Genomic DNA, 13,610 nt, shown 5'->3' with positions numbered 1-13,610 from the left:
AAAATGCCAAACATCTGCTAGTTCTCAGCTTCTGGCATGTGCCTTTGTATGTTAACTTAAAATGTTGGGGGTTTTGGACTGTTGGTCGGACAAAACAAGACACTTGAAGACGTCTCCTTGAACTCTGGGAAATAACGATGGGCATTTTATAGACAAAGCCATCGATTAAGAAAATAATGGGTTGACTTATCGATGATGAAAATACCCTCATCACTGTATTAGATCTGTATGTTTCAGTGCAACAACATCCATTTATATGCATGAAATGTCTGATGAATGTTTTTGCACTAAATAAATGTGTAATACATTGGACTTAGGTGTGCAGAGTTCTTCATCTCATAAGACATCTTAGCAGCACACCACCAACAGATTGATTTAAGAACAATTTCATCACTTAAAAAGTGGACAGTGTCCAATAAAATCCCTTGAGATTGTCTGGAAAGTGATTTCTAAAAGTGTCGAGTAGTAGTGTCGAGAGTAGGCCCGTGTGAATTTCTTGGAGTTTTAAAAGTTAGTGTTTGTAATTAAAAAAAGTAGTGAAAGTGTAACGGTGTAACTTGAGAGCTGCAAAACTGATCAGTTTTATTTACTGCCATCTCGCTCGCTGTAGCTGCACATGGGAACCAAACACTGATTGTTTGAGGACAATGAATAACTCCGATTACAGGACAGCTGGCAGTATCTGTGAGGGCTTCAGGCCTCAGGCCGGCCATCTATTCCTCTGTCTCTCCGTCCATCCATCCATCCATCCAATTATCCATTTGTCTATTCCTCCATCTCTACATCCATCCATTCATCTATTCCTCTTCTACATCCATCCGTTCTTCCCTCCGTTATTTAAAATTTTCAACCTTGTTTGAGTCTTAGAAAAAATGCCCATCTGACATTTTTTACATTAGTGTGTATTGGGCTATGTTCACACTTGGTGTCTTTTTTTTTAAAGCGGCCAGCATCTGTTTTACATCATAATCCTACGGAGTAAACCGTGTTTTGAAAAAAGTCGTGAGCGCTTTTTAAAACGCCATCGCCGACTTCTTTTCTGCAGTTCGGAGCGTCTTTTTTAAGTTGGAAAAAGTTCAATTTAAAAAAAAAAAAAAAAGCCCTACTTCAAGTGCTTTTTTGACAGCCGACCAATGACAAGCGAAGTAGCCAGACCTGTCGTTTCCATAACAAGAATGAAAAAATGGAGTGTGAGCACAGCGAGTTATACGGTATGACCGGGTGCTCCCTGTACAGGGAACTGGCTTTGTTTAATGTAACGTTAGCAGCTCTGCTCTCTCTGTTCTTTCTCTAGCTCGCTCCACCGCTTAGTTTTAACATTGGCACCGCTCCACATAGCGCTCTAGGATACTGTAGCAGTAGCTGTTGTTATAGCAACAAAAGACACTCTCGGCTGCTTTTTGGAATAAAAACGCTGCCAGCTTTTTCTTCTTACTACAAAAGCGTCCTAGTCAACTTTTTGTGAACATAGCTTTAGGGCTAAACAATTTGGGGGAAAAAATAGAAACATTTAAATTTAAACACCAAACTGCTTTGCTAGCTCCATCCTGTTATAACTAAGATATCTTCCCTAAAAAAATATTTTTTCCATGGATGGATTTAGACCCTTAAACGTTCGCGAACTTCAAACAACAGAGACGATTTCCTGTCCCTGTAAAACGTTACTCGGCCAGTCAACATAAGCTAACGTTAGCTTTGTAGAGATCGTGGGATTTCCCAAACTGAATAACTACCACACATATAAACACCAAACTGCCTTGCTAGCTCAATCTTGTTGTAACTAATAAGTCATTTAATCCGATGAATCACGTCATATACTGGTTGGAGAGCTTTTGTGTGTTCCACTGTGGTTCCTGAATTACTTACATAAATACAAATGTTTGGAAACTGTTTATAATTCAACTCCGTAGTGTTGACACAGAAATAGCGGAGTGATATTTTAAGTGATGCGCCAGGTGTGCTCAAGTGGCTCTGGGTGTGCTCTCATGCTGATTTGAGCACGTTCTAAGGCCGGTTACACACTGGCTGCGTGGCGTGAGCGTGGCGTTTCTGTAGCGTGGAGGCTGCGTGGCGTTTTCTATGTCTTTACACACCAGAAACGTGTCTGACGCGGCGCTGCTAGCCTTGTCTGGACACGTGGATGTTTCCCATTGATAAAATAAAATACCATGTTAAACATAAATATATACTGATTTGATTACAGCAAAGACAACGTCGGCAGTATTGACGGCAAAATAGGATACAGAATATTTCGCTCTGTATTGACAGGTGCAATATTACAAAATCGATTTTTTTTTTTATTACATTTATATATCTGCATTTATATCAAAACAGAGACTTTCAAACATCAACATGTCATTTATTAATATGTATTTGTGTCTAAACGACATATATAAACATCTTTTCCTATTCTATTTTGCCTGGAAACGCTACCAACACGCTTGCGTGTTGCGTGAAAAACAGGCGTCGGTCCTACTTCTAGCGTGCCCGCGTTTTCTGAGACGCGCGTGTCACGCAGGCAGCGTGCAAGCTCTAACCTGTTACCATGGGAGCCGAAATATAAACGGACACGCCACACAGCTGACACGCTCACGTCACGCAGCCAGTGTGTAATCGGCCTCAATGTCTAGTTGGACCAATCAGATTGTCTGGTCGGATGTACTTGTTGTATATTCTGTGATATGTAACATTATTCCAGCGTTTCTCTTATGAAATAACAACATAATAAAAAGAGGAATAAAAAATGATAAAACCAAATGTTACACCAAACATTCAACAAAATATCTTTATGATTAGCTAATTGCATTCTTTCAAATTTGCGATTTCAGTTTGAAAACGATTAATCGTTGAGCGTATGTATTGGATGGAATGTTGTGACTCAGAGTGCAGGGCCCGACTGTCAGAGCGGTCAGCAGCAGAAGCAAAAAGGATCTTTTTCTTTGCTATACCATCCACAGTTTTAACTCTTTACACATTCATTCTACATCAACCTGTGGGGAATGTTGCGATCTTTCTAACAATGTACTCAGGGAGGCAAACCGACTTTGACATGAGGCACAGTGAGCTTCCAAGTGAAGGACACCCGACCAACAGCGCCGCTGCCTCCTGTGTTAAATCCTACCAGAAATTCTCTGAATCGAAGACTTCCACACACAGTCCCCACGTCTTAATTTGTGTGTGCAGGGGCCCACAGGAGCACAGCGGCAGCTTCAACATGAAAGCCAGCTTTTCTTTGCCTTTCCATGAGTGAGCACACACGCTCCTCCCAACAACTCTGCTTTATGTTTCCCTCGGGATTAACTGGTGCTTGTTAAATAGGGGGTTGTGGGAAGTGGAGGGGTTGTGATGAGGGGATGGGGGGGGTGGTAATGAATTGACAGATTTGGGGAACAACAGGGTTTAGAAGTTGTGCTAACAAGTGCTGTTGTGCAGAGAAAGCTGGCTCTCATTACAGAACAAATGGAGTAGAGTGGAGCTGAAGAGAGGCGCTGATGTTCTCACACAATACGTGACCACATCCTGTTGTCATCCTCCGTCACGTCTACAGCCTCCGCCCTCCCAACACCGCCCTGTTCTCAACAAATATTCCTCACTGACTAAATGAATGCGCCAAAAGTTTAGTTTATTAGTTTGTAATGTTGTGGGCAGTCCCCTTTTAATGAACTGTAGAGCAAAAGGAGCTTTAAGTCTTCACGGCTAATTTCAAGCTGTAGTCCCCGGCCAGTTGTCAATAGGCATCCAAAAATACAAATGGTTAAAAAAAAAAGAAAAGAAAAATTACATTCTTTTTATAATTACAGCAGGCTCCAAAAGGGAGTAAGACATACAAATGTGGCACACAATTGGAGCAAGCACAACATTTGCTTATTTGTTATTTCCATCACCCAATTTTATTTTTGTTTGTTTTTCATACAATCTTCGTTACATTTTATGTAAATTATTATATATTTGTCATTAACAGAAATGTAATTTAATATCATTTGTGTGTAATTTGTAAAAAACGAATTACATTTTTATTTGGTTTAACCATACTATATGTTTTATTTTATATCATTTTATTTTATTATTATTTGTCTTTTATGTGGTATTTCGTGTGCTTTCATTGCATAATGTCTATTTTACAATGTTTTTGTGTGTCAAAAGCTTTTGTTTATTCACAAGATTTAATTCAATTTTATGTAAATTAGTATACTTCATTTTATGTTGTGTGTGTGTATATATATATATGTATGTATATATATATATGTATGTATTTATGTATATATATATATATATATATGTATGTGTATATATATATATGTATGTGTATATATGTGTGTATGTTTTACATTTACACATGTAATTTTACTCTATTTTTTATGTAACCATACTAGCCTATGTTTTCTATTTTATGTAAATTTAAGTTATTTACTCCATTTCATGTAATATTTTAATTAATATCATTTTGTATTATTTAAATTGTATGATGTGTTATTTTATTGACTTTCATCATTTCAATTTTTTGTGATTTTTCTATTTTTATCATGTCTGTTATTTACATGACACATACCGGTACTACATATACATTTGTTGTTGTTGAATTATTAAAAGGCTGCGTTATTTGTCCATTACTCCTCGTGTATTTTCTCCGTGCTGTTGCTAGCTTGGCCAGAATTCTTCTGTAAAATAGATTTTTGTATCCTTAGCGATTCACCTCCCTGGTGAAATAGCGTTATTATTTTCATAAATAATAATTGACAAGGAAGTCAACCAGTGGCTGTTGAGTATCTCTCTCCTCTCTGCAGAGCATCAGTGCCTCTGCCGTTTCTTCCTTTCTCGTCACTTTTTTATTTAAATTTTTTCGACTTTGGAGAGTCAGGAACATGCCGCGAGGAGCCTCGCTGTTGGCACTCGAGGTGATATGGTCAGGGGCCGAACCGGCGAAGGCTTTTAGAAGAACAACTCATTAACAGACAACCTCCGTGCTTCTTCCCCTCCAGCGACTGCGAGTGCCGTTTGGAGAGGGTGCTTTTCTCCTTCAGCTGCACAGACAAAGCCTCCAAAGTCAAGGCTGGTCGCTCTGGGTACTGATTGCATTTTTTCCCCTTTTTCGCCAGAGTGCCTATTCAGACGAAGGCAAGAGGGGAATGAAAGCTTTTACAAAACATTAATGAAGCGCTCAACTAACATTTTTTTTCTTTGTCGACTTTCCTCCTGCCGGCTCGATGAGTTGCGGAGGAGGAAGAGGAGGCACTCCGATTGATTGGTTGACTTTGAGGTCAGCGCGGAGAGTTTGGCTGCTTCGTCGGTTTAGTTTGGTGAAAACAAGCCGGTCCATCCTGTCGCTGCGAGAAAGGAAAAAAAAAACAAAGACAGAAAAGCAGCCTTTAGCTGTTTTTTCAAAGACTCTTAACATGTTGTAAGATTTTCTTTTTTCTTCTTTGAATCTAAACAAATTCAAAGATTCCTGCGCTTACTTCACGTCTGCGTGTTTGGTTTCTTTTTGGTATTTGCAGTGAGGCGGTCTGACGAGGAGGGCGTCTGTTGTGAAATGTTACCATTTTAAGCATTTGAAAGATACAGTCTCCAGGTTTAGTGTTTGAAACGGCCTTGATTTACCTCAAGAGTAGTCCATATCAACGACGTTTCATTTCCGAGATTGTTCTGTTGCCACACCTTCCTCTTTCTTTGTGTTGTAATTTTAAACTGTGGTGGATTTGTGAGGACTATGGTTAACTGCTCCTCAGATCTCTGCAGGGTAAATCCAGACAGCTAGCTAGACTATCTGTCCAATCTGAGTTTTCTGTTGCACGACTAAAACAACCTTTGACGTTCCTCCAAAAGAAGTTCCTTCCAGAGGCTATTTTGCAGAAGCACAGTGGCTCCGTCCAGCGCTTAGCGCCGCCCACGATGATTGTGATTGGTTTAAAGAAATGCCAATAAGCCAGAGCACGTTTTACTCCCATCCCGGGATGTTGTGTGGACTAGCTAGACCGTCCTCCACAGCGCTGTGGAGGAAGGTCCGGCAATGCGAGACTAGTTGAATGTTAACTGTAGTTGATTGCATTTGTACTAGACAATTGTATATTCATGTGCGATGTGCCATGTTTGTTTATGCGACTGCCTGTGACAAATTTCTCCTACAGGAGACAATAAAGGCGTGTCTTATCTTACAAATCCGCAACTTGCCCTCCATCTTCTGATTGAGGAGAGATTGGAGCAGTGGTTTTGGTTTGACGATACAGAGCAGAGAACAGGCAAGAAAGACAGCCTCCCTGTCCCTCTAGAGAGCTGCAGGCCATCGGTCTCCTTCACTTTCTGTTGACCTCCTGCTGCAGGCAGAGCGGCCACATTAGAGAGCCAAAGTTAGCAGTAACGCTTGAAAAAGAAATAAACAAAATACCTTTGATCATTGCTAATAACTGAATCTGGGCCTCCTCATTTCCTGCACATCACATCAGGCACGTACAGCCCACACTGTAATATATTAAGCAACTCAACAGGGAATAACCGAGTGAGCATGTTGACATTTATTTGGGTATTTTGCAATGTGATGTAATGAATGTGTGCCATTCCTTTACCAGGCACTGGAGCCATCTCTGGCAATGAGATTGTTATGGATGGATGGATGGATGGATGGTGTTATTGTCCATCCCAAAGCAGTGACAGAAATGTTTCCTTTCGACAAGGCTCATTAAAAATACACACGTTCAAAACATACATTTAAAACACGGTGTCTGTTTTATGTTGTTAAAAGTGTTTTTTGCAGAGGGAATGAAAGATTTCTTGTAGTGTGATAAATGGCACCACAACATAATCATGCATTTGTTGATTAAAAGACTTAGCAGTAAAGTGTTGAGCTACTTTTTCGGAGACGTCGTTGTGTATCTACTGTATAAAAGTGTAGTGTTGCCGGAGATTGACAGTCAACGAGGAGAAGCTTGTTGCTTCACAAGCTAGCTACAGTGTCAAAGTAGCTTCCCCCACAGTGCATTTCAAGTTTGTAAATAGTTTTTTTGCCAACCAGTTTTTGCACATCCTGCAGTAATCCATGCATTTTTTTTTTACGTTACGTTTTGAGTGGATGGCGAGCGTGAGACGCCGAAATGGATGCCAATAAGAATCTGAATGGAAGTTTACTTTTAAAAAGTTGCCAAATGGTTCCATTGACAAGACCAAAGTGATGTGTGTGTATTGTCGTTGTGAACGGAGCTATCATCGCAGCACGTCCAGTCTGAAATACCACCTGATGATGGCCGAGCACACAGCTGATGCCAATTCTCCGCCCCCCCCTCGTCAAAGCCAGGCGACAAAAGCACAAAGCAAGCCGTTCCAATTTTCCATGTTGATAAGAGCATTAAAATGAGAAAAAATAATGGTACAAAAAGAAATCAAGGGACATTAGGAATAGATAAAAATATGCGATTAATTGCGAGTTAACTATGACATTAATGCGATTAATCGCGATTAAATATTTTCAGCGTTTGACAACACTAGTATTGATTGTTTATTAATATCATATTGTTTCAATTTGTTTCTATGTATGCACCAATAACCAAAGCAATATCCTGTAACACTTTACTTGAAGGTATCATATACATAGAGTGTCATGACACATGAACCCTAACTTGTCATGACAAAAACCAAATGACTTAATGACCGAAGCGTTATGTCATAAACTTTTATGACATGTTGCTTTTATGTTTTAAATCCAGTTGTCTCTTATCCTCCGGTCCATCTCCTTACACTTGAGTTGCGTGTTACCTACAACATTACTTACACACACAAACACTTCTTAGGCATAACCATGGAACATCATATTTTCACACAACTGCATCATTGTTATCCTTTTCCACAAAACAAAGCAACAATATGCACCAAAGTAATGTTTTTCAATAAAAGAAATGCAATTTCACATCATTTTGGACCACTATTATTACCGTATCTGTGTCCAAAACGTTGGAAAAAATAACCAAAATGGCTCGAGTTCACCTAAATCTTATAAAGGTAGGGAAAATCCTGTTATTTCTATTTAGTTTTTCCTGAATACTGAATTTTAGCAGAAGAAAAACCGCATCATTCATCCCCATTCCCATCATCTGGAGCTGGGTTGGGAACCGGATGGCCAGGGCGCCTGTCCAGCAGTTGCAGCCTCCTCACTCTGACATCTCTCCATTAGTGCGGGTGTAGGACCTGAGCGTGTGTGTGTGTATTTCAGGCCTGTGTGTAGTGTGTTCTAACAAACGGATTAAAAACATCGTGATTTCCCCCCCAATGGGAAACGATAAAAAAGTATAAATGAAATGATACGGTCAGCCTGTGTTCTGTAGCCACAGAGGTAAAGATGAAAGCTGACCGTGTCCTGTGTCTGATCTCTTCTGTCTCCTCAGGCCTGATGGGATGGGGACGGTGGCTGTGGAGGAAAAAGAGCAATTTGAGGCCATCAGGAGTCGCCTCATGGCTCTGCTGGAGAACCAGATCACACATTTTAGGTAGGCACCCCTTCTCACTAGAATCACAAAGCAACAAACATCTTGTGCGAGCCGGTGGCTTTCATTCATTTCTGTACTGTACAGAAATCAGGTTCAACTACAGGAAACTATTTTCTCATTTTCATTTATTTATTTCTATATAATTAATTAGAGATGTTCCGATACCATCTGTTGCTTCCTGATTCCAATACTTGAACTTGTGTATCAGCCAATACCGAGTACCGATCCGATACCACTGTGTTCAAAAATACATATATTTTATTTATTTTTTTTTCCAGGGCTAAATAACGTCGGAATAATAAATAAATCGGATCGCTGCATAGACTCCAGTACTTGCCATTACGAATACCAGCATTTTAGGCAGTATCACCATCCTCTCTATTATTAATCAATATTTCTGTAAATGTGCCAGTGTTAGCCATCCGGCTCATTTTTAGCTGTGGTTGTTTGGTGAGATGTTTGCAAAGCACAGCTAGGGCTGGGTACCGAAGTCAATACTGTTAATGCACAGACCGAATTGCCTCTAAAGTATCGAGTATCGAAAAATGCCTCGTCATTCAATACCCAATTTCAATACCTAAGGAGTAAACCTCATCAGCGTCAGCAAGCCAATAAGCAAGCTTCTACCAAGATCTAATAATGGCTGTGATTGGCTGTCTTAACGTTCCACGTCGTAGAGACACGCAGGAAAAACTCTACGTTACACAGAGAGACGGGGTTCACGGAGAAGGAGCTGAGACATAAATAAAAAGATTTGTACCGTAATGTGTAATGTTGTAGTTTCTTTTTGTTGTATAAAAAAAAATATCGTTTAGGAACCAGTATCGGAGTCCCGGTATTGGAAAAAGACACGCAAGACATCAACAGCATCATCAACATCCGATAATAGATTGTCTTACTCAAATAAATGGGAAAGAATGGCTGCATGGAACTGTAGGAGAAATACATCTTAACCTCGAAAAACCCATTTTCCAAATGCTTAGCTGTGATGTAAAGTGATTTGAAGAGAACCCAAAACGTGTAAAAACCACTGGTATGCTCTTTTTTTAACTCCCATCATAACAAACCCAGTGCAGTCTGGGTATTTCTAGCGCCATCAGCAGCACACAACAGGTGCAGGACGTGCGTCGACGGAGGCTGATGAGACCTCCCTGCATCTGCGTGCGGCTATTCAGCGCCGGCGCCGCGGTGTGAACACATTGTGAGCGCGGTGTGAAAGCGACAGCCCCGAGACCTTGAGCAACACTCGTCTGAATGGACCTGTGCCATTAACTGTCCTGAAGCGCGGCTCTTTAAACCCCTTCATGCCTGAGAGGGGCCCTCCATCTGGCCACAGAGAGGAGAGTGGGTGGGGGTCAGGGCCGAGTTTGGAGGAGGGGAGAGGGGGTTGAGGAGGGGAGAGAGATCAGCCAGCGGGAGTCATTACTAACTCACCTCAACAAGAGGCTAATGCTGGTAAACAATGGCCGGGACAATGCTGGGATTATGCTAATGTTCCCCCAGACAAGAGCAGGATTTCCACAGTTTAGTTGATTTAGATTAAAGCTGAGCTCAGCCACCAAAAGATTAATTTAAAGTTATACTTGTAAACTACAGCTGCTCCCCTTTCCTGCCTCTAACGATTATTATTCTTTCTTACGCAGGGTGGAGATTATTTGAAGATTACCCAATCACCGTTTGGTAATCATCCGGCGCTTGTTTTTTTTCCCACCAACAGTCAAATCTCACAGCCTGGGCTGGGTACGGCCACTGGTTTTACCGATTAGTGTGTCAGAGCCTCGCGGACGGGTGAACTGAGACTCCGTTTCCTGCTTGTCGGTCGACTGTTAATGATCGGTTGACATTTCATTTCACCATGCTTTCTTTTGGAAGGCTGACTGCCAAAAATCGCCACTTACTAGCTTATTAATAAGCCTGAGTTAAACACTAGCTATCAGTAAACAGAAGGTAGCGTCTGGTGTGCACGCCAGTGTTTGTGTGTGTGCGTGTCGGCCGCATTTGGCGACTGGCATGTTTTAATTTTGGAACCTGCACACGCGGTAGAATGTTTTTAAGGAGAAAGTAGGCCTATCAACAGAAATACAGTTTTTTACAATCACTTTGCTGCTGATTTCTGAACCTTGATGTCATTTTTCAAAACTCTAGACACAAAACTCAAAATGGTCATCACTTGTAACACAAGCTGTCCAATGTTCAAAACATTGCATTGTGCTTTCATATCTTTAAAGAAATCTTGCACTTGCGCAATCATTGGTTCAAAAAAATGAATTGATTGTGAAATCCCATTGAAACGTTACTTTAGATCACCCACACACAAGCTACCCATAGTTTCACTGGGTCATCATTTGTGCAATCATTAAATATTGTATTTATTGGACAAGCAATTCCAAGGGCCTGCATCCATACTGTGCAGTACTGTCAATACTGTAAATAGTCTGAAAGGTGGTACATGGGAGCATAGAAACATTGTCTGATAAACAGTAGTACATTACAGTAAAGAATGATGATGAAATATTACATCCATAGATAATGTAGTCTAATTGTTCATGCTCCACGCTAGTTGGTAACAATGAATCTCGTCATCTTGAAACTTTCATGACCTAAACATGGAATATTGTTTGTCTGTTTCCATACAACATGCATTAAGAGTAATGCAACAGTTACTTATCATTTTGAGCAGTGTATAACTTGATAGTTAGATGATTGTAATGAAATGAATAGACAATCATCTGAAATGTAATGTGTGAATTGCCTTTTTGAAATAGTAGCACTTTGATGTTAAGTTGTGTCATATTGAACAGGTGATCTTTGTTAAATGAACAAATGATCTTTGGTTTGTGTGGATTGTATCCAAGCAATTGAAAGAAGTGTTAGAGTTTTGAAAAATGGGCATTTTGATCATTGGTTCTGAGTTTTGTGTCTAGAGGTATGAAAAATTACGTCACGGTTCTGAAATTAGTGCCAAAGTGATTGTAAAAAACTGTAAATAATATAAATTATCGTCATGGGAAAAATACGTTGATAACAGCTTCAGAATTTCGATGTCGATACATTTTCGATTAATCGTCCAGCCCTAGAGTAACGGTTAGTCTTTGAATCGGAATTCAAATTCGGAATTTGAATCGGAAAATCAAAGCAAGGGAAGGAAACGTGGATGCAGTTGAAGGACCTGGGGATGTACCACATTGTCTCCAGCAGCGCTGCTGCCTGTGACCTAGGCGCCATACGGAGACACAAAGCTCCAATAAAGTAACTTAGCCATTAAAGAAAAAAGCCCCAAAAACATCAGAAAAATCATCATGAAGATCAAGACCTGCTAGGGGCCAGATTTGGCCCGCGGGCCGTGACTTTGACATGTGCTGTACATGTTCTCATATCGCGTATTTCAGTCCCTCCATAAAAACGCGATTATGCGATCGCATAATTCAACGCATAATCAGCCAAAGTCCGCATATTTATGCGGGGGCCGCATTTTTTCAAATATGTCGCACTTTCGCCGCATAAATTGCAGATTTCCGCGCAAAATATGCCGGGCTCGCATGATTTCAGAATCCCCACATTTTCGTTGCAAAAATGTCCCATATATCTTATCAGAAAGTTGAAAAATATTGTGCTTACAGCCATTTAGCCCCTGTTGCCATGGGAATGTTATGAAGTGACATAATTATGTCATCAAATCACTTTTTTTTTTCTCTTTTTCATCAAAGCAAGTTCCCGCAATTTCGTCGCCTAAAATTGCATAAATATCACGCATATTCCATCGCATTTTTTAAGAAAATGTGCCGCATAATCAAGGATTTTTGCCCGCAACGATCACAAAAAAACTCCGCATTTTTCTGGAAGGACTGGTATGTTACACATATATGCTTCTTTGAAACACTTGACGTTGCATTCATTAAAAAAAAAAAAGAGATTAATTTGTTCATGGAAATAAACAAACTAAAGTATGAACTGAATCTTCAAACAAAGTTCAGCTTGATGATATTTTTTCTTAATATTTTTTAGTTGTTTCAGTGTGAAGGAACAGAACATCTGCCCGTAGGATTTGGTCCAATAAATGGCTGCCCTGCGCTGACCGCGTGCCTTTGTTTATTTAGTTCTGTTCACTTGTCAATTAGCGACGTGAAACCTCTCTGAACCGCCTCGTCTGCGCTCAGACGGAGCCGGAGGTGAGAAAAAGCTCCCTTCGTCTGTCTAATTAGATGAAAGAAAGTGCCATCTGTTGACGCACGCTGCCGCTGCTCCATCTTCCTATTCTTCTTCTCCCCCCCCACCCCCCGCGCACACAGTTGTCCTTGAGATTGTTTCTAAATGTGATGTCCGCCCACGTTTTTACATCTGCAGGTACTGCTTTCCCTTTGGACGGCCAGATGGGGCCCTGAAGGCAACGCTCTCGCTGCAGGAACGGGTACAGGATCACATTTAAATACTTTTTCAAATATGTTTGTCCAGACTTCCTGTTCCTTCCTGTTTTCTGAGTGCCAGACTCTGGTCTGGTTTCCGTTCTGTGTTGCTGAATCCTCCAACGTCCCTGAGATGTGCCCTTTGTCTGTGTTGTTTCAAGATTTTGATGAAGGACATCACCACGCCTGTTCCTCCTGAGGAGATGAAGAAACTGGTGCAGAAATGTCTGGAGAACGCAGCTCAAATCAACTACAGTCAGCTGATCGACTACGCCCAGATCAAGGGTGAGGGGTTTATTTTTGAGCCGCTCAGATGTCACTTCAGCTCTCTCGGTACGTGACTCCACATCAGCCAGTGTTTCCATCCCCCCTGTTGTTGTTGTTGTTTTTTTCATTTTCAATTTACATATAAAAAAAAACAACTTTAGAAACGGGGGTGTGAAAAACCCAGTTTTTAAAATATATCTTTACGTTGTTGTACCTGCTGCTTCTTCTACTGTAGACATGCATTGTTACAGGCCTTCATTTTGCATTAAAGGTCCCATGGCATGAAAATGTCAGTTTTATGAGGTTTTTGAACATTAATATGAGTTCCCCCAGCCTGCCTATGGTCCCTCAGTGGCTAGAAATGGTGATAGGTGTAAACCGAGCCCTGGGTATCCTGCTCTGCCTTTGAGAAAATGAAAGCTCAGATGGGCCGATCTGGAATCTTCTCCTCATGAGGTCATAAGGAGCA

General features: G+C 40.7%; 1 protein-coding gene across 5 annotated transcripts in view; it reads left to right on the top strand.

Moving 5' to 3' along the window:
* The window catches only part of cadps2 (Ca++-dependent secretion activator 2), a 268,325-nt gene that overhangs the window by 190,136 nt on the left and 64,579 nt on the right, over positions 1 to 13,610 (top strand). For 4 of the 5 annotated variants that reach the window (XM_039809759.1, XM_039809758.1, XM_039809762.1 and 1 more), the window contains exons 14-16: positions 8,370 to 8,471; positions 12,816 to 12,879; positions 13,036 to 13,159. In XM_039809759.1, coding sequence (XP_039665693.1) covers positions 8,370 to 8,471; positions 12,816 to 12,879; positions 13,036 to 13,159 — 290 coding nt within the window. Of the gene's footprint in view, positions 1 to 8,369; positions 8,472 to 12,815; positions 12,880 to 13,035; positions 13,208 to 13,610 lie in introns of all 5 variants that reach the window. The other variant, XM_039809760.1, reaches the window with a different exon arrangement.

The sequence above is a fragment of the Perca fluviatilis genome, chromosome 8 (assembly GCF_010015445.1).
Source record: "Perca fluviatilis chromosome 8, GENO_Pfluv_1.0, whole genome shotgun sequence".
In the NCBI taxonomy this organism is placed as follows: domain Eukaryota; kingdom Metazoa; phylum Chordata; class Actinopteri; order Perciformes; family Percidae; genus Perca; species Perca fluviatilis.
This window is presented reverse-complemented; position numbering and strand designations above follow the sequence as displayed.